General features: G+C 36.7%; 1 protein-coding gene across 1 annotated transcript in view; it reads left to right on the forward strand.

The window, feature by feature from the left end:
* The window catches only part of KIAA0319 (KIAA0319 ortholog), a 145,716-nt gene that overhangs the window by 14,301 nt on the left and 109,715 nt on the right, over positions 1–21,700 (forward strand). The window contains exon 2 of the mRNA XM_069095049.1: positions 20,871–21,034. Within this exon, the coding sequence (XP_068951150.1) occupies positions 20,986–21,034 (49 nt within the window). The 5' untranslated portion in view covers positions 20,871–20,985. The remainder of the gene's footprint in view (positions 1–20,870; positions 21,035–21,700) is intronic.

Genomic DNA, 21,700 nt, shown 5'->3' on the forward strand with positions numbered 1-21,700 from the left:
AGATGGCCTTTGTGCTCTCCACTTCCCCTTTGAGAAAGTGCTTGGTGGTAACTGATGATAATTGTAATTTAGTTGTGATCCAGGGGTGGAATACTTTGATTTTTGTGCTTTGTGACTGACTAATGTACTTGAATGTACTTACTAAAGTAAATGAATGTACTTTCTTATGACTGGAAATTAATTTCCACTTGAGAAGAGAGACTTTGTGATTGACTAAATGAATGTACTAGCCAGGGGTGGAGTACTTTGACTTTATACTTTGTGATTGAATTGAGAACTTACTAAATGATTGAGTTTTCCTGTATTTTGATTTTCTCTTTCTGTGAATGTTTTTCCTTAATTTGTTACTGAATACATGGAGAGTTTCTATGCTCATAATTCTGAACCTGGAAGTTGCTTTTGCTTGGCATTACAGATGGTTCCATTTACTAGCAGAGAGACATACAAAACTGAACTTCAGTAGTCAGTATTCTGATAATAGAAGATTCCCTAGTGAATACAGATATTGGCAAGTCCTTCAGGTGACTAAGCCCCAGGTTTTTGAAAGAACTTTGAGGGATGGGGTAGAGAAGATATTAATCTATCCTGACTCCTGGGCAGTGGCCATGGTCTGGCCAAGTGGTGTGCAGCCTGGAGAACACAGGACTATACAAATCTTGCCTGATGATCTAGCAAATATATGCTATATTGAACACCCAAAATGTGCCAAAGTGCAGTTATAGGCATTTTCAGACATGGCCTTAGCCTTTAAAGAACCTATGGACCAGAAACTTGGAAATCTTCAGATTACTTGGGGTAATTTGGAAGATGTTCTTTCTACCATATTGCCTTTATACTTTTTTTTTTTTTTACCATATACAAGTATCTACCATATTAAAGCCCAAAGAAAAGAAGTCATAATCTGGCAAATTTTAAAAACGCATCACATTTTTCACCATCCATCTTCCAATATAAGGACCAAGGTATGTTTAACATGCATCTTACTTGCTTAATGGAAAAGAAAATCCCCTTTAATTTGACTGTTTATAAGTTTGGATTTGGGAACACAGTTTTTTTTTTAAGTGGTACACAATGGTATTGTTTTTATTGAATAATGTCAGAAGTGCTTAGAAGTTTTGATGTTGTACTGATAACATGGTGAGTTCATTTTCAGTTTATAGTTCATACTGATATGCAAATTAGCATCTCATTATCTTTTCCAGAACCCTGTTATATATCCATTTACAAGATTTATATTTCAGCAGCTATAAAACTGGACAATAATTATGTTTGCTTAGATTTTCAACAGAACAATTACCCTATTCATTGGACTATATTTTAAACAGTTTTCTCTTTGGCAAACTAAAGAATTCAAGTTATGATTTCTTATTTTTAAAGAACTCTGCTGGAGAATATCCATGCCACAAACAAACATGTCTGTTATTCTACTATTTTCATCCCTTCATTGAATAGCCTTAAAGCATCAGAATGTGAACGGTCATTACAAAGGGTTCCTCTTTCATATTAATTTTGGCATGTCAGCTGAAGACATTTTGCTTCACAAATAAACTGCTTTTAGATAAATATGAAGTGATAAAGACCTCTTTAGTATTTTTTATTTTTCTTGAAATTCTTACTCTCACAATGTTCTCCTTGTGTTTGTGTTGAAATTAAACTTATTACTAGTTGATTAAAAAAGTTTTTAAAATTATGTGTATTTTAAAAATTCATGTTTTTCATTTTAGACTGTGAGACACTCAGATCTTTATCTTGATGAATTGTGTTAATTAAAGAATCATAGAATTGGAAGTTACCATCTAGCATGAACTAGAGAAATCCCTTTTCCAGTATTCCTGTCACATAATTATCTAGCCTCTCCTTGAACAGGCCCAGCAATGATGAATGCATTCTTATTAACTGTAAATATGTGGCTACACAGTGGTGGTCCCTTTACTGAAGCATGAAAAAAATTTCTTCATTGAATTTGAAAGGGAGCCTGCTCACGGATTGGGCAAAATGTTAGCCATGTCCTCAGGTGACCCTTAAAAGGCAAACAGTTTGAGAGTAGATTGGAATCAGTCCATGCTGAGAACAGCTTTGTGCTTGTACTGGGTGGAGAGTGGGGGGTCAGGATTTATATTTCCTCTTCCCACATTGACTGTGGCAATTGGTGGCACAGCTATTTGACCAATAGGAGATACTCTGTCCAGGGTTTGAGAGCCTATCAATTCGGGAGACTTCAGGGAGAAGCCAACTGTCAAGCAGAGACACACATTCTCCAATTGTATCCAGTCTGTCTTTCCAGACACAATGGCTGTCACTTGATAGAGATAAAAATTTCAGGGGAGAACTAGTATTTTCAATCAATAGAAGGGCTACAAGAGGACTCCATGAGAAGAGAAAGAATTCTGAGGCCCTGTAGTATGGGCACCATGAGTTGTCCCATATTTTCTTTCCACAGGCTTATTTTTGGAGGTTGCACCCCAGGTTAATGAGGAAAGATGATATTTTATAGTTACTATTCTTACTATCCCGAGTTTAGCACAGTGCCTGGAACATAGCAGGTGATTAATAAATGCTACTTTACTATGTCTTCTCAGTAAATGCCACAGCTTTGAGCTAATTGTGTCTACTGGCTAACTGTGAGCTGTAGTTTTAACACATAGGATATCCCTTGCAGCATGGTATAGTTGACACCCTCTAGGGAGTAACCCAGAGGAGATATGACACTTCCATCCAATGTTGCTTATTTTTCCACTTTGGAACTATTCAGAAAAATCTGTTTCTTTTTTTCACATCACCTCTAAGTATTTGAAGATAATTGCCATCTCCCTACTTCAAGTTTCTTCTTTTCCAGGCAAAACACTACTAATTCCTTCAACTTTTGGATGTATGACATGGTTTACAGATCTTTTGTTATCATTGGTGTTCCCATTTTATCTTAAAATGTGACTTCTACAACTTAACTCACCTGTTGTTTCACCAGTGTGAAGTTCAGGGGTAACATCATATCTTTTGTACAATATATTTCTATTGTTGAAGGCTAAGATTACTTTAGCTTTTTTGTCAGTCACTCCACACCATTGAGTCATTGAACTGGAAGCCAACTAAGATCCCTATCTCTTTTGCACATGAAACAGAGGTAAGTCAGGTCTTTCCATGTTATGTTTTCATTTTAGACAAATATCATTTTTGTATTTTCCATTATTTTTAAAAAATTAATGTTAATTTGATATTGTTTGCTATTTATGTTATATCGATTACAATTTTGATATGCTATATTTTGTTTGGATACAAAAACACTCTTCAACCTTCTTCCCCAAAAATAACACTTAAAGATGACTCTTCTTTTTCTTCTCCTTTTTATTTATTTATATTATTATTGTTGTTGTTATTATTATTTCTACTTTGACTCTTTCTAGAAGTTTCCTCAAGGTCATTCTGTAAACTTTCAATGGCCATAATTTGAGGTTGGGAATTCATGCTTTATGCCAACATGTTTCTTTTGTTTCTCCTTTCCTCCCTTCTTTGGAAGGTGAAAAATAAATCTAGCTCTTAAATTTGGGGACTATCTCTTAGATCCAAAGTAAATTCAAGAAGCCCTAATCAATGGAAATTTGTAAAGTTTGTAAATCTATCTTGGGTTCTTCCTGCTTTTTTTCCCCTTTCAGTGCTCTTCTTCTTTATTGCAATGTCTTTCCTTTTCTACCTTTTCCACATCCCTATAAAACGTGATGCTCTCATTGAGGGTATTGTCTACCTTCAGTGAGCTCACATTCTTCAAGAGGTAACAACATGAACACAGATGAGTAAATACAAAATATACACCAAATAACTATAATGCAATTTTTAAAAGAAGGTGATTAGTAATTGGCAAAGATCAATATAGGCCTCGTGGAAAAAGTGACACTTGAGCTGAACCTTTGAGGAGGCTAGGGATTCTAAGAGGATTCTAAGGATTCCAGGCATGGTGGGCAGACAGCTTGTAGAAAGGTATAAAGATGGGAGATGGAATACAGTGCCTGAGCAACAGCAAGTATGGCTAGACCATAGACTATGTGGAAGAGAGAAATGTGTAAGTCTAGAAATGTGGTTTGTCTGGCAAAACCTCTTTTTGATAAAGCCATAATGGCTCTTTGTGATCACTACTTTCTTTTCTAGATATCGATCCACTATCCCTTTCCTCTCTAACTCTCAAATGTTCTTTCTTATCTTAAGCAAAAACTATGATTCTTTGAAACCCCCTGCCACCTTTTTCTTACCACTCTGCCAACACTCCTTCAGGAAAGAAAGCCATTTTGTATTTTTCATTGCTTCATGGATGCCATGGCCGCAAAATTTGATCATTGAGTGGACAGCTTACTGATGACAAGCCTCTTAATATAATTAGTCTGGTCTACAGAAAGTAGCCATAGGCTGTTGCCAGAATTTGACTAAAAGACTTTTTCAGAAGGGTACAAACTTCCAGAACTCACATTCCACTGGCATAACTTTTGAAAACCTTCACTTTGCAATTGGAGTAAACATTGGGAAAATAGCATTGGAATAAGACTTGGAAGGAGCATGAAACTAGAAGTCTACAGAAAGTATTTGGGCACAGCGCCTAGACAGAGGAGGGGGGATTCCTAGACATCTCCTTCCTGTGGTTTACACTTCCCTCTGAAAGAGAACAAATTGGATGTTGCTAAGGAGGCACCCTCTCACCCTCCAAAACCCTGGGCATTCCATCTAATCCCACTTTCCTCCCAGGGAAACATATATTCCCCTAGTCTTATGGTACTATCTATCCTAAGGGTTTGGAGTCCCCCCCAGAAAGGAGAGCCAACTTGGGGTTGCTAGAGAAGAAACTTTTTTTTCTCATCAAACTCACACTGTAATTAATTCATGATAATAGTAGAAAGCAGAGTCCTGCTCTTTCTATTTTCATGTATTTACCCATTACTTTGTTGCTCTTCTGCTTGCAAGGCTACAGAAGACAAATGCTACAAAGTATGCACAACAAAACAGATGGAAGTTCAGATGGGTATTGAGACAAACAGGAATATTGTTACTATCATGTTAAATTTAATATGTATATATTTTAAAAACCGTATGTAATATTTCATAGGTTTATATACATAGTCTCCCAGAGCTGCCTAGGAACTCTTCCTCTCACTAGAAGGCTCGGTCTCAGAACTCTAGAAATTGGAGTTGCTAGAGATGCAACCATAAGCCTGATGCGGCCTAGCAGTCCAGTCTCCTCGCTCCAGGAAACTGGGTCATCAGACTTTCCAAGAATCAGTATTGTCTAGGAAGTTTTTCCTTATCTCTCTAAAAGCTGGGAACTTTTGGACTGCAATATATGGATAATGTGATATGCATAGAAATAACTGATGTGAAAGAGGACATAGACTTATGGAGAGGCACAAACAGTGCTGAGGAAGAAAGGTCACTTGAAAATGGAAAGATAAGGGAAGACTTCATGGAGGAGGTAGCATTTAAGGTTAAGATTAAAAAAATTTTTCTTAATATGAATTTAACAAACATCAACAAATACATACAAATAATAGAAAAAGGATTTTATGTGAGACTATGAAATATTATGTATAATTTTTAAAAAGTATATGTTAAATTTAAGATGATAGTAACAATACTTCCTTGATCATTTGTATCTCCACCTGAACTTTCTTCTATTTTCTTCTATGTATTTTGTAGTGTTTTATGATGTTGTTGCTTTTTTAAAAATCAGGATCACAACCTTTCCCCTACAACTTTACCAATAGAAGCCTTCTCTCTTTTTTTTTTTTTGCTTTTTGGAGGGCATTTGGGGTTAAGTGACTTGCCCAAAGTCACATGGCTAGTAAGCGTGTCAAGCGTCTGAGGCCAAATTTGAACTCAGGTCCTCCTGACTCCATGGCTGATGCTCTATTCACTGAGCCACCTAGCCACCCCCATGTGTTCTCTTCTAACAAAGTATAATCAAACAAAAAAATTCACCAGTTGGTCATCTCTGAAAATGTATGTCTCATCTGCACCTGTAGTCCATTGCATCTTGGCCAAGAGGTCCAAAACATGCTTTGTCATCAGTCTTCTCACACTGTGATTGATCGTTCCATTGATCAGAGTTCTTAAGTCTTTGTGAGCTGTTTTCCTTTGCATATTGTCATTCATGCCTTGTTTTCTTTATTCTGCTGAGCTGAGTCCTGAAGGATAGGTTTCAAAAGGTAGAGTTGGGGGGAAGAGAAAGGGATTCAAGGATTGGGGAACAGCCTAAACACACCCTCTCCTTTTTGTTTTTTCTCTTTGCCCCTTCTCTGTCCTTTTTGGAGTATACTAATTGCTGAATAAAAGAATTAACCCATAGTTATGACAGAGGTGCAGTTCTAACGAAGAACTACAACCAAAATTCAACAAAGAGATAGCTCCTCACCAAAAACATATAGTATTAAGTTGCCTTAAGGTTCAATGATTTTTCTTAGATAGAAAGCCTTGACACTCTCCTTTTCACTGCTGCCTTCCCACTGGGTCCACATCCCAGGCCCAGCAGCAGTGACAATGTCAAGCATTTTATTTTCCTCCTTTATGAGGCCCCTGTCACTGTGCATTCCAGAAACCAACATTAGTTTCTACAACTGGAAAAAACAAAAACTGTATAACCGGCATTTGCTAGTTGTGGCCTTGGACCAAGTGCCCTGGAGGAATCTTGGTGTATTTTCTGTTCTTCTGACATCTGTTTGCTGGTGACACTTAATAGCAATGACTGTAGAAGAAAGAAATTGAGTGGAAATGCAGAAAAAGAGACAAAGAAAGAGAAATGTGAGTCATATTTTTCCCAAGAGATAGTCACTTGCCCAGGTCTCTGCTGGATAGTTCTGGCCAGAACTTCCCAAGACCTAAGGTGGTTAGGAAGTAGCAAGCAAAAAACATGAAATTCTGGCTGCCAAAGAGGGGATTTTGTTTCATACTTTTGACCCCAGCTGAGATGAAAGCTGTCAACTGGCTCTGAAAAATAACTGACTTTCAAAGTAGCATGGAAATTCTGTCCATGTGAAATGGGACCCATTTAATACAAAAGCCCAGAAATAAAGTGAGGCTACAGATCTGGGCCATATGAACAAAAGTCAGGTAAATTTAATCCTAATAACAACTTTTCAGTCCTCATGCAGTTTTAAATTTAGAATTGGAAAACCGACTTGTTTATCTTGGTCATAGAAAGATAGCAGTTTTTTAAAAAAAATCAGCTTACATTTCAGTATTTAATTTGCCTTTAAAAGTTTTTGTTTTAGCTTTTATTCACCAATTCAATTGTTTTTAAAAAATAAGTTTTATTTATGTCTTCTGATTTTCCATCAGTTATTAGAAATAACATCCTCCCTCCTTCTGTCCCAATTGAACTCTCCCTTGTAAAAAATAAAAACATTTTAGGAAAAAAAAACAACCTAGAGACAACCATATCTGACAATGTTTACAATACTCTGCCTTAGTTGGTTCTCTCTCCCTTGCCACTCCTCATCCTTCCTTAGAGGAGAAAGGTTTAATTGTCTATTCACTAAGACCGTTGTTGATTTTTCAAATTTTTCATCCTTTTAGTGATCTTTTCATTTACTTCTTTGTAGTGGTGTATACATTTGTTGTTTTTTTTCCTTAGACTTGACAAAATGGTTTATCCTACATCAGTTCAGATCCTCTTCCACTAACTAGCTATGACTTTGGACAAAGCACTTAACTTAATCACTATAAATCAAGGAATAATATGATTAGCATTTGGATGGACAGCTAGGTGGTGCAGTGGATAGAGTGCCAGGCCTGGAGTCAGAGAGACTCATCTTCCTGAATTCAAATCTGTCCTCAGACACTTAGTGCTGTGTGACCCTGGGCAAGTCATTTAACCCTGTTTGCCTTAGTTTCCTCTTCTGCAAATAAGGTGGAGAAAGAAATGGCAAACCACTCGAAGAAAACCCCAAATTGGGTCATGAAGAGCTGGCCAGAACTGAAACAAGTAAACAACAACAACAAAGCAATTCGACAATCTAAAGAGTTGGCTCATGAGTATTAATATATGGGACAAACACTGTGATGGTCATAACATTGAGTTAGCAGCAGGAAGATGCTTGCCTTTGGAAAATGGCAAAGTTGTTTTTTTATGATCTCAAGTTTCTCCTTGAAATAAAGGCCTGTGTGTTTTAATACTGGCCTTCTTCTGGTACTGCTGTATGACTGTGAGTCATGGGACACACTACCCTCTGAAGACCTGAGATTGAGGATTACCCAGAGGGTAGTGGAGAGGAGCATGGTGAGCTTGAACAGGCTGTGACATATCACGACATGGAATTATGGAGGAGATGCAGAGTAAAGAAATGTGTGATAGAAAAAGAAGATGGCTGCTTGGGTAAAGAGTGAGGAACGATCGATGATCAGTCAGTGATCACATGTGCCCTGCAGTTATTCTGTTGTCCAAAGAAAAGGAGAAAGATCTGTGGTATGTTGGGTAGACCCTTCATAATGTGATGATCATGATGTAACAGAACTCTTCCCTTTCCCTTGTATTGGCAATCAAACCGGTATTTAGCACCTTGTTTCAGTTCATGATTTTATTAAGTATTTAGATCCAGAACTTGTGAGTCCCATAGCGGGACGAAGTTACTGATGTAACAGGAAGGAGAGGAACAGGGAGGAGCTAATATCATATATATGGAAAAACCCAACCTAGAGAGTCAGAATTGCTGAGAGAGAGAACTGCTAGGATCCTGAGAACTTCTGGTACTAATTGAGAACGGAACTTGTGGTGGCAGAACAGAGAACTGAGAATAACTGAGAAGAGAATTGAGAAGAAATGAGAAGAGAGGAGAACTGGGAGGAATCATAGCTGTGGTGCTGGTATTTGTCTGCTTTGATGTTACTTTATCAGATTCATTTGTTGGTAGACAAAGTTGCTGTTGTTACAGAAACCCTTACTGCTGGTTCAGAAGCCCTGAAAGAGGATTTTCTTGTTGTATGTTTACAGAAATCCTGGAGGAGGGTCTTGCTGATGTTTTCAGAGGTTCTGGTACTATATTGATGACTTGTGTTGATTTCTCAGACCTTGTTGTTGGGTCTATGTTGATTTCACAGGCAGAAAGTGAATTGATAAGGATGGCAGCAATGTGAATGGATGTTATTGTGACTTTGTTAAGCTTTGTCTTCCCAGGAACAGAAACTGTGAAGGACTTGAGGTGGACTAGACACTGTGGGCTTCAATATGGAACAGGAACTACACAAGGAGCTGGACAAGGAACTGAGAGCTGTCTGCCTTTGAACTCTGGGGACAGTTGGATAGATTTGGGCAGGAGCTGGGACCATGAAAGAGGAACCATGGAAGCTGAGAGCCTTCCTCAAGTCAAGATGAAAAGACCTCTCCTTGAGTATTTAATGCAAACAGAGAAGATCATGATTTACTGTGGCCTAGGGGTGGAGAACTTTGACCTTTACATTTAGATGATTGAGTTAAGGACTTCTCCAATTAAATAGAAAGAAGACTTTTTGATTGAAGAGATTAAGAGAATGTGACCTAAGGGTGGAGAACTTTGACCTTTGTACTTTGTGTCTATTAAGGAGGCTTGTATAACATTGTGAACATTGTACTTTGATTTCTGTGAATGTTTTGTCTTAGTTTGTTACTGAATAGAGAGTTCACAATACTCTTTAACAGAACCTTGAAGCTCTTCACAGCATCAGTACTCTGGAAAACTGCTAAGCTAAGCACTTGTGACAAACATTAACCATCTGATCCTCACATCAATTCTACCAAGAAGGTGCTATCCCCATTATACACTTGAGGAAACTGAGGCAAACAGAGATTAAAGTGATTTGCCCAAGGTCACACAGCTAGTAATCGTCTGAGGCAGGATTTGAACTCATCTTCATAACTCCAGGTCTATTTCAGGAGCCACTTAGCTGCCTCCCTTATAGGAAAGCATAGAAGGGAGTTGTCTAAAATATGTAGCATGGATACATTATCACCTGCATCTTTAAGAGGAACCATAAATATTGATGAAATCAACATTCCATATGAGTATTTAGGATCATTGATTTAGAGTTAGAAGGGGCCTTCTAGTCCAATCTCCTTATTTTACTGGTTAGGAATATTGGGGTACAGATTAGAGATATGGAAAACTGAGAAATAAGTAATAAAGAAACAGAACTTGAGAACTGCATAAAAGATTAACAAACAATGTTACTAAGTTCCTAAGAAGGGAAGATCACTTGTGACTGAAAGGATCAAGAAGCCTTAATTGAGGGGGTGGCATCAACAGGAGGAGTTGGGATGAGGTTGGAGGGAGAAAGTATTCTAGGAACCAGGATAGCATGAGCTCACTGGTTTTTATTTTTTCCTCCATACTCTTATTTAAAAATTTTTTTTAATTAAATTAGTAAAATGTTTCCCAGTTACCATAAAAACATTTTACCATTAATTATGTAAAATTCTGAGTTCTAAATTCTCTCCCTACCCCAGCCCTTGAGAAGGCCACTGATATGATATCAGTTATACATGTGAAGTCATACAAAACATATTTCTATATTAACCATGTTACAGAAGAAGAACACACACACACACACACACACCAAGAAAACTGAAAAGAATTTGAAAAGTATGTTTCAATCTGCATTTGGAATTTATCGGTTCTCTCTCTGAAGATGGAGGCTATTTTTCCTCACTCCATCATCTTCTAAGGAAACCAAATGGAGAACAGAAAATGTTTTCTGTTCCTTGAAGTACTACTTAAATATGATTTTGTTTTGCTATTAAGTTGTAAAGGGAGTCTCTTGCCATCAATTATTTACCCTTTGGTGGTCACTTTTCTTTATCCCATATCACAGTTTTGTAAGTTTTGTAGATGAGTTATTTTGACACTACTTTGAACCAAGTGAATAGAGAACAGCTGAATCTGACTATCATTTGGGGGGAAATTGTCTTTTGAAATCACCATATGATGTATCTTTTGTTCCAGTTTTTACTTTTATGATAGTATTTGCTTTTCTTCCTTCCCTTACTATTAAATTTTTCCTAATTATATTAGAGAACTGTCTTGAATTGTCAGCCAAGTTGAGTAAACTGCATTCAATCCCAAATCTTTATGCTTCTTTGGGAAGGAAGGAATTGTAGGTAACTCTGGTCACATTAAAAAAAAATTAAATAAAAAAATCTCAGTTGTAAATATAGGTACTGAAAGATGAATACATGAACAAGAAAAAAAAATAAGAAAAATAAACATCACAATATAAAAACCAACCAGAGGATATAATCAATGACTATGCACATCTGTCTGATTGTTAACCCTATCCAAAGAATGTCTACTGGTCACTTTTCTAAGAACCAAGAAATGTTGATAAAGCCAATGTTGAAATGATAAGCAGTCAGTAAAATACCCTTCCTGGTGGGAAAATCAGTATGTAATATTCTATCCCCACCTCCCCTTGCTGCCAATTCTAGGACCAAATTCCAACCCCAGACCTTCAAATAGAACTTATGTATTTGGCTTAGGATTACTACCATGTTTCCCCGATAATAAGACCTATCCCGAAAATAAGCCCTCCCCTTACTGTGTAAGATTCCTCTAAAATAAGCCCTCCCCCGAAAATAAGCCCTATTGAGATTGCTACTGTAGTGAAGGTGCCCTCCTGCCCCACACACTCCTTCCCCTCCCCCTTTTTTTCCCCCCCCCCCCCCCCCCCCGGGTGAAACACACGCCTCGCTCTGAGCTGCATCCAATCAGAGTTGCAGCAGTGAGCGTGTCATCCTGTTCTTCCCCAGTGATTTGCTTGCTGGAGCCATTGAGAGCAGTGCCGTGGAGGAGAGCTGAGGCAGGACAACATAAGCCCTCCCCTGAAAATAAACCCTCTGGTGTTTTTCTTTCCAAAAAATTTAATAAGACAGTGTCTTATTATCGGGGAAACACGGTAAACTTATCATTTCTGTTTTATTTGATACTCATTATGACAGAATCACAGAAGTTGAGAGTTGGAAAAGACCTTAGCATTCATCTAATCCAACCCAGACACAAAATGAATCCCCTCCTATAATATATCTTTTTAAAAATAATTTTTATATCTTTTAAAACAGTTTTTATTTATTTTATTTTTAATTTATGGAAAAAAACAAGAATTTCCATAATATAATAAAAAGTTGATTGTGCATAAAACTGCAAATCAATTATGTATAATTTGCTATTCCTTTTAAATATACAATAAAGTTATCATATATAATAAAGTTTCCCAGGTTTTCTTCCCTCTTCCCATCCTACCTTAGAGAGGGCTGCAATTAGACACAAATACCAAACAATAAATCTAATCTCTTTTTGACGTGACAGCTATCTTGTCTTAAACATACCAGATTATCCTCATATGTCATGGAATCAAGGCCCATTCTGGTTGCACTCCTCTTTACACACTCTAGCTTATCAATATTCTTCTTAAATTGTGGTGTCTAGACGTGAGCAGAGTACTCCAGATGAAGTCTGATAAGGGCACAGCATTAGTGGGACTCTCACCTTTCTATTTCTGGAATATGCCCTTCCTAATGTAGTCCTAGATCACATTAGTTTTTGGGTACCTTATCTCCTGTTGGCCTTACAGTCCACCAAAACCCATAAAACTTTTGGGGAACAATTTCTGTATAACTGTTCTTCCTCCATCTTCTACTTGTACAGTCTCTTTTTGTCTTTGTCTTTGTTGCTATTTGCCTTCTTGAATAACGTGGTACTTCTGATATTTTCTGTGATCTTCAAAATTACCAAAAGTGGTAATGTTATCATGCCTCTCATGCTGTACTCTGTTCTTGAGGACAAGATGGAGAAATGCAGTCTAGATGCTAATACAGTTAGGTAGTCTGGTAACAGTCACAAAAACTTGTCATTGACAGGTAAATGTCAACCTGAAATAATTCTTCTAGTGGTGTGTCCCTGGAACCCAAGGCTTTTTTGCTATGATTAATTTTATGAATGACTTGGATGACAAGCATGTTTGTCAAATTTATGCAATATGGCACGCTCATCAAATTCGCAGACTACTCAAAATGGGAGAGGTTGACAAAGTCATGATCCAAAGAAACCTCAACAGGCTAGAATGGTGAACTGACAGTAAAAAGATGGAATTTAATACGAATAAATATGAAGTCCTACTTTGTATTAAAAAATCAGCTTTAAAAGTACAAAATGATGGGGCAGCTAGGTGGTACAGTGAATAGAGCACCAGCCCTGGAATCAGGAGGACCTGAGTTAAAATTCAGCCTTAGACACTTAACACTTACTAGCAATGTGATCTTGGGCAAGTCACTTAACTCCAATTGTCCTGCCTTCCCCCCTCCAAAAAGGGGAAAAAAAGCAATTAAACGTACAAAATGGGGGAGGTGTGATTAGACAGTAGTTTGTCTGAAAAGGGCCTAGGAGTTTTTGTGGATTGCAATATGAGTCAATGGTATGATGTAAAAACTAAGAAAGTTAATGAGATCTGTGAACCTAGCAGCATTAGGAGTGGCAGTGTATCCAGAACACAGTGTACTTTGGTTGAAGGAACTGACTGGAAATGTTTAGCCCTGAGAAGAATATTTTTTGAGGGGAGGGCAGTGATAGTCATCTCCAACTATCTTTGGGGCTGTCATATGGAACATGGATTAGACTTAACTTGCTAAAACAAGGCAGAACTAGGAGAAGTGACTAGAAGTCACCAAGTGGCAAACTTGATGTCAAACAAAACTTTCTAGCAATCAGAGCTATGCAAAAGTCAAGTGGATTGCCTCTGTAGGCAGTGGACCTTTCTCTAGGAATTGTCAAACAGAAGTTGGATGACCCTTTGTCAGCATAAAAGTCAGCATAAGTCATAGTTGATAAGACTTGGAGAACATTTTGTGAAGGGATTATGGTGTAGGTTTTTATTCACCTAGATGGTTCCTGAGGTCCCTTCTCGATCTCAAGACTCTGTGATATATAGTTTTGGTACATGATTGTAATGAGAATGGGAATTTGAAGATCTTCCTTGCCCCTTAATAAGCCTAAGGGAAATTGAAGACCTTCCCTGCTTTGAAAATATACTCTGCCCCCTAATAAGCTGAATGCAATCACATGGAGCCTGTGGTGGGAGGAATTTGCTGAAGGGTGGAACAGAACCCACAGCAAGTTGGGAGCCAGAGCTAGCTAGACTGGAAGGAGGAGAGCACACATCCAGGGGGGTGAGTAAAAATGTTGGTTTGTGGGAAGGCTAAAGGATACTGTGGATTTCTGTGCTGTTATGGCTTATTAACTTCTTTGCTACTATGATGGAATTGGCTTACTGGTTTTGGAATTTGGTTTTCTGGTGTCTGAATAAATGTTATGCTTCTTCTATATGGAGAACCTGTTATATTTTTCAATCAAGCACTATGCAGGTATATTTATAGTGACTGTGGGCGCTATGAATATTGCATTGGTGCTACAATGGTCACTTGTGACAAGTAACTCTACCAATTAGACTCTTCAATGTAAACAACTCTTACTAAGATGGGGGACAAAAATACCCCTTCACCCAAATGTAAAGGAGTCACTGGGAACCATGATTCCTGGCAGTTTTTGAGTAATAATGAATGGTTAGCCTTTTTTTTTTTTCACTGATCTTCATATAATTTCCTAATGAACTAGTCTGCCTTTGGCAAGTAGTACATTGGATAGAGTGTGGATACTGGAGACAAGATTGAGTCAGAACTTTTTGTAAGCAAAGAATTGGAAATAAAATAGATGACCATTAGGGAATGTTATTTGAAAATGGATATACCAGAATATTTACAGCAGATTTTTTGTGATAGCAAAGAATTGGAAATAAGGTATATGACTGTCAGTTGGGGAATGGGAAAAAAAAATGTGGTACATGAATGGAGTGAATGTTATTGAGCCATAAGAAACAATGAGGATTAAGAACAGGATGGGTTGGTAGGATGTCTAGTTAGTATTACAGATTCAATCTGTGGTGGTGACAAGGTCAAATCTTCCTGTGAAAATGATCTGCTTGGAGATTGAACTGTGATCTCTTCAAAGCTAAATTATATTGTTTATGTCTATCAATAGTAGATACCTATTTATCTCCAAGGGACTACCATCACACACAATCCTGACAAAATGAATATCATGCTATGTGAGACATGTCCCAACTTTCCTGCCTTGATTCCTTTACTCAAACTATTCTACGTCTAGAACGTGGTCTGTAGACTTTTAAAATTGTGTATCTAAAAAAAAAAGATAAAACTTTGCATATGAACTTCCAATATATTTGTATTTACATATTTATAAATTATGTCACTTTGCATGATTCTAAATTTATTTTGTTTTGATTCTGTTTAAAGTGGTAGTGAAAAGGATAACTCAAAAATATATGTAGCTTCCAACAGAAGCAGCATATTATTGACTGTACTTGCTAGATTATGATAATAGTTTTTTAATCCCATTCACCAATTATTCAAAAAACTTTTGTTGAAATCTGGCTAGTAAATTTCTATCCTTCTTTATATCAACCCATTATTCTTATAAACCAATTTGAAGGTGTTTTTTAGATTCCTAACAAATGCATTCAAAATTCAACTAAACTCTTCATCTGTAAGATTTTAAACAGGTAGAAAATTTTGTTTCCAAATCTAAGTGTGGTTATAAATTTTATAAGTGACATGTTTTCATCAGCAAAAATCTTATAACAATAGTCATATTTCCAAACATCTATGGTTTATATGGATTGTGTATATCATTTTTGGCTTTTGATTATTTCACTCTGCATCACTTCATGTAAATCTTTTCATGTTCTCTGAATTTATCACATTTGTTATTTCTTACAGCACAATAATATTCCATTACCTTCATGTACCACATTTTTTTCCCATTCCCCAGTTGATAGTTGTACACCTTGTTCCTAATTCTTTGCTATCACAAAAAAGACTGCTGCAAATATTCTAGAATATCCATTTTCAAAATGTCTCTCCATAGTGCAGATACCTTTCAAGAAGCATTTATTTCTTCATTAGTTGTTAAAAATATCCCTTTGTCCAATATCCAATACATGTATGAAATTAAGACAAATATATAACACCAAAAGCCATTTCCCAGTAGACATATAGTAAAAGGAGATAAGTTATTCTCAAAAGAATTGCAAATTATTAGCAATCATATCATAAGATTGTCCCAAATTATTAATAGGAATCATATCAAGACAACTTTTAGATTTCATCTTATACCCAGAAAACTGGCAACGATGACAAAAAAAATGGGACTAGTCAGCGTGGGAAAAGTCATGGAAAATAGACATTCAAATACACTGCTGGTGGTGCTGTGAATTGATATCTCTATTCTGGAAAGCAATCTGGAATTATACTGAAAAAATGACCAAACTGTCAATACCCTTTGATCCAAAGATTATATTGCTGGACATATACTCCAAGGAAATCAAAGATAGAAAGGAATGTCCAACGTACATTAAAGTATTTATAATAGCACTTCTTGGAGTAGCAAAGAACTGAAAACAAAATAGATGCCCATCCATTTGGGAATGACTAAACAGATTGTGTTATGTGAATGTTATTTAACCATAAGAAACAATGAATATTAAGAATACAGGTAGACATGGGAATTGATTCCAAGTGAAGAATGCAGAACTAGGAAAACAATATAAACAATGACTACAGAAATGTAAATTGAAATCATTACAACAATAACAACAAAATTGAAACTGAATGCTGTGTAATTATAATGATCAAATTTGTCACTGAAGAAGAAAGATAAGAATACATTTGCAGAGGTGAGTGTTTATGGAGATAGAATTGAATATACTATTGAACTTGATTGATTGTTGGTTGGTTTTTCCTGAGCCACTTTTTATAAAATCTTTTTCTTTTTTATTCTTTGTTACAAGGGATATCTCTCAAATGTTGGGGTGCAAAAGAAGTGTATGTTGGGAGATTTATAAAAATAAAGAGTTTTAAAGTCACCTTTACCAATGCCTGGCAAATAGTAGGTGTTCAATAAATGTTTATTGACTGACCAACTCTGAAGAGACAGATTAAATGTGTATTTTTTCAATCTGCTAGTTAGTTTACTACTGATGGCCATTTGCCATCACAGAAAAGGTCAATAAATTTAACACATTTGTCTTTTTTATAAAAGAAAAATACAAAACATCTTTAAGTTTGACAATTAAGCACTTTGCCAGTCATAAACAGTGAAGAACTATCTAGAGAAAATATTGGTATATATAACTTTGAAGAGAAAGGGCAAAGATTTTTGGAATTTTTTTTTGTTATTAGTAGCACTTGTCAAATAAATACTTCACAGTAAAATATTTGCATTTTTCCAAAATTTGAATCTAGAATGCAACATACAATTGTATGTGTATTGCATCTCTCTCCTCATATATATTTTAGATACATATTTTTTCTTCCTGTGGCTTGTTTCATTAATTCAAGGATTCAGATAAGTGTATATGTTAAAGCCAAGCAGACCAATATTTCAAATACTAATGGATCTGTGATCCAGTCAATTTTGATGTTCTAGCCAACTATCAATAAACCAGAAAGCATCAAGTACCTACTATGTGTCAAGAACTATTCTAGACACTGGGGATTCAAAGACAAATTTAACATAATTCCTGCCTTCAAAGATTTTTCATTTTATCAGGAGAAACAATTTTTTAAGCACTTACCAAACATTGTGCTAACTGCTGGGGATACAAGCACAAAACCAAACCTAGTTCCTTCCCTCGAGGAGCTTATGTTCTAGTAAGGGGACATAACTATATAGGATGGTGATGGCCTGAGGGGGATGATGTCGTTTAGAAACTCTTAGTGATGGTGAGTAACATCATAAGGAAGTTAATTGATAGTCCCTTTCTAGTAGCAATGGTAATATGGATTTACATACTATTCCAGATGAGGCTAATAGGGAAAAGGGGACTAAAATGAAGAAGTGCCTGGTGGCAGGGCAGAAGGCAAGAAGATGACTGGAGTGGAATATGAAAAATGACTGGGGTCAGCCAAATATAGTAGAACATGTGATACTCACCAATAAGGGCAGCTGGGAGCCCATGGTGGGAGTTCTAGAGCTGAGAATCTCCCAGGAGAATGGATGGCAATAACACATACATGATACATACAGATTAAATACACAGTAATTTAGGAAGACAAAGTAATAGAGGCTGGGGCTAGTGGGAAAGACTTCATGTAGAAGTTTATGCTTTAGTTGAGTCTTAAAGGAAATTCTAAGATGTAGATCGGAGGAGACATTTGAGGTATGGTGAACAGCCAACGCAAAAGCATAGAGATGGAAGAAGTATCTTTTGTAAAGAATAGCAAGAAGGCAAATTTGACTGACCTGTGGAGTATGGCAATGGGAGTAGAGTATAGTAAAGCTACAAAAATAGTTTGGAGCCAGATTGTGAAACACTTTAAATGGCAAATAGGAGTTTTATTAGGTTCTAGCAGTAACAGGGAGCCATTGCAGTTCATAGAATTAAGAAATGTCATGATCAGACCTTTGCTTTAGGAAAATCACTTTGGCAGCTGTGTGACAAGTTCCCTTTCCTTTTCTCCACTTTTCTTTCTTCTTTTAATAATATCAAAATATGACAAAACCACCTCCAGATTCCTTGGCTGATTTAAACTCCCTCTCCGATCCCTGATGAAATTAGTGTTCTGAGGAGACACTTATTTCTTCTCTCCTGGTTAGAAAGTAAGCTTCATGCTTGTATAATTCCTTCTGATTACTCAGTTGCATTTACCTTATGTTTCCTTCAATTCCTTTATTTGCTTTCTGAAGTTTCTTCTTAGCTTTGGGCTTTTCCTTAGGAATACTTGGAAGTCCTCTATTTTGTTAAAAATCCAAATTTTTTTCTGTAGGATTATACTGTTTTTCTGAGTAAGTTATTCTTCATTGTAAGTCTATATATTTTACCTTTTGTGATAGTGTATTCCAAGCTCTCTTTTTTTATGTAAAAAGCTGGTAGCAGCCAAATGTGTGATTCTCACTATGACTCTGCCACTTGTATTCTCTTTCTGAATGTTTGTGGCAATTTTTTTTTGTCTAGTAGTTCTAAATGTTGGTTATGATATTCCTAGGAGTTTTTATTTTGAAAGTCTCTTTTAGGAGATAACCAATAAATTCCTTCTTTTCTCACTTTGCTCTCTAGTTCTAAAGAGATCTGCACAGTTTTCATTGTTTATTTGTTTTTTTTTTGGGGGGGGGTGTTGTTTTTGATTTTGGCTTTCAGGTAATTCAGTGATTCCTATGTTTTTCTCTTTGACCTGTTTCCAAGGTCAGTTGTTTTTTATAGAGGTACCTTATATTTTTTCTTCTATATTTTCTATCTTTTGACTTTGTTTGAATATTTCTTGTCTCATGGAATCATTAACTTTCCATTGTTTCTGATTTTCAGGGAGTCTGTTACTTGGGAAAGGTTTTACCAGCTGTATTACTAATCTGTTTTTCCTTCCAAGTCTTTCCTCTAGAACTCTCATTTACAATATTTAAAATTCATTTCATTTCTTCTAGAAATTCTAGCCACCTTTGTGGCTAAGCTTTATAAGGAGTTACAGTTACTTTCTCCTTTTAGGTTGGTATCTTGAGGGTCCCTGGTTTCATAATTGCTCTTTATCATCAGTATCTTTTTTTTTACTCATTCTTACAGCTTTACTTCCTAAATTGGGAGTTTATGTTAAGACCAGACTCTGCACAGTTTTGGTGGGAATGCTGAGGCTCTCTTTCATTCTGCTCTGTCTTATATGAGATATGTTACTGTTTTCTCTGAGTATTAAATTCTGTGTTCCTTGAGGAGCTCATGGGGTAGGTCAGGTGAGAGAGCAGAAAACTTTCAGCACACTCTAAGCAATATGATCTAGAGTGCAATCTGATTGCTACATTCCTGGTATGGGCTTTGCAAGTTCAAGGCTCTTGTTTGGGTATGGGCAACACAATTGTAGAGTTATTCCTTTTCAGAGCTCCAGTAAACAGATGCTAGTCCTAGCCCCTGACAACCAACTAGATTCTGCTGGGTCAGAGCGGTATAATTCTAAGCTCATTACGAGTCCAAGTTTCTTTCCCTGGTTGTTTATCTTCAGACTCCATCCCAGGTCTGTGAACTAAAACCAAGATCCTGATCCAGGGTCAGAATGACAGAGCTGTAGGCTCACCCCTGCTCTGCAAAACCATGCTCAGGGTAACTAGATACTAAATGGCTGAACCAAAACTTGGAGCCAGGTCTTTTAACTGTTCTTTCTATTGTACCATTCTGTGATCCAAGCAAGTAGCTTTTGCATAGATATGGGTAACTGTAATAAGAATGTAAATTTTAAAGATCTTCCCTGCCCCTAGGCTAATGTGCACCTGAAGCCTGGGGTGGGAGGCTTGTTTTTCAGTAGATACTCCTTGATTGGCCAGTGAGTCCATGAGGTTGTTACATTCTCTGAGCCAGGAGAAGGCTATATAAGCCCTGATGTGTAGCTTTGTTTTGGGACTCACTTTGAGAAGTGTTCTGTGATTTGATCTGAATTCTGGGAAGCCGTTGTTGAGAGTCCCCCGGCTTTGAAAAACCCAGAATGTGGAAACCCAGATGTTGACTGGGTATGGATGTAATGGTTGGACAGTTTGGAAATCTGTCTACTTGATGTTTCTGTCTTGATAATTATGCCTGTATACTTTGAGGTTCAGGGTGCTGACCTTTTCTCCTGAACAAGGTAAACGATATATGTCTGACTGATTAAAGTAAGCTTGTTAACCCATTTTGAGTTGCTTTCCTTTAACAAAGCAGATCCAAGAACCTGTGGTAGCTGCAAACCCTGAGGACGCTTGGGGTGCTTGCCGCTACAGTAACAGAGAGAGAATTTAACATACTTTTCAATACTTGCTTTCTTTCTTGTCTCTTCTTTGTCTTTACAGTCATTTGGGGCCAGAATTCTATATCAAACATCATTAAAGGAAACCAGCTACTGTGTGCTGTCCCAGGGTCAGGAATCAAAACAACGGCAAGTTGTCTGTGTAGCACAGAAAGACTATGGACTCAGGTGTACGTTCTGCACTGTTGCTGCTGGGGGCCATTGCAGGTAGGAATCATTCGTTTCTCAAGACCTATACATCATCCTTGAGCAACTTGAGCACAGAAAAAAAAGTAATTTTTTAAAATTTAAATTTTATATTATTTTCAAAGATCATTCATTTCCCCCCCCCCACTTCCTTCTACTCTCCCCTTCCTCACCATGTTGAGAAAGTAAGGAAAAAACCCAGTTACAAACACATATAGTCAAGTAGAACAAAATTTCTCATTGACCATGTTTAAAAAAATTGTCTTGAGGATCTGCAATATGAGTATATCATTTCTATCAGAAGGTAGACAGTGTGTTTCATCATGAGTCCTAAGGAATTGTGATTGGTCGTTGTGTTGATCAGAGTTCCCAAGTTTTCTTTGTGTGTGTATGTATATGTAGATAGACAAATACATAAAGGAAACATTTTCTTACATATATACATATATATGGACAGATAAATAAATATATTTCTTTGTAAATATATATGTATACATACACACAAAGTATATATGTATGTAGATATGTAGATATATAGATATATATTCGTTTAAATCAGCCAAAATCTATTTTCTTACCCTCCCATCCTAACCCTTTGAAAACATCTCAACCGCTGAGACCACAAGAAAATCAAAACCCATTACACACATATATAGTCAATCAAAATAAATGTCCAACTTAGCTACA

This window comes from Petaurus breviceps, unplaced genomic scaffold (genome assembly GCF_028583685.1).
Source record: "Petaurus breviceps papuanus isolate PSGF00001 unplaced genomic scaffold, PetGlider_PUasm1.0 224, whole genome shotgun sequence".
NCBI classification, from domain to species: domain Eukaryota; kingdom Metazoa; phylum Chordata; class Mammalia; order Diprotodontia; family Petauridae; genus Petaurus; species Petaurus breviceps.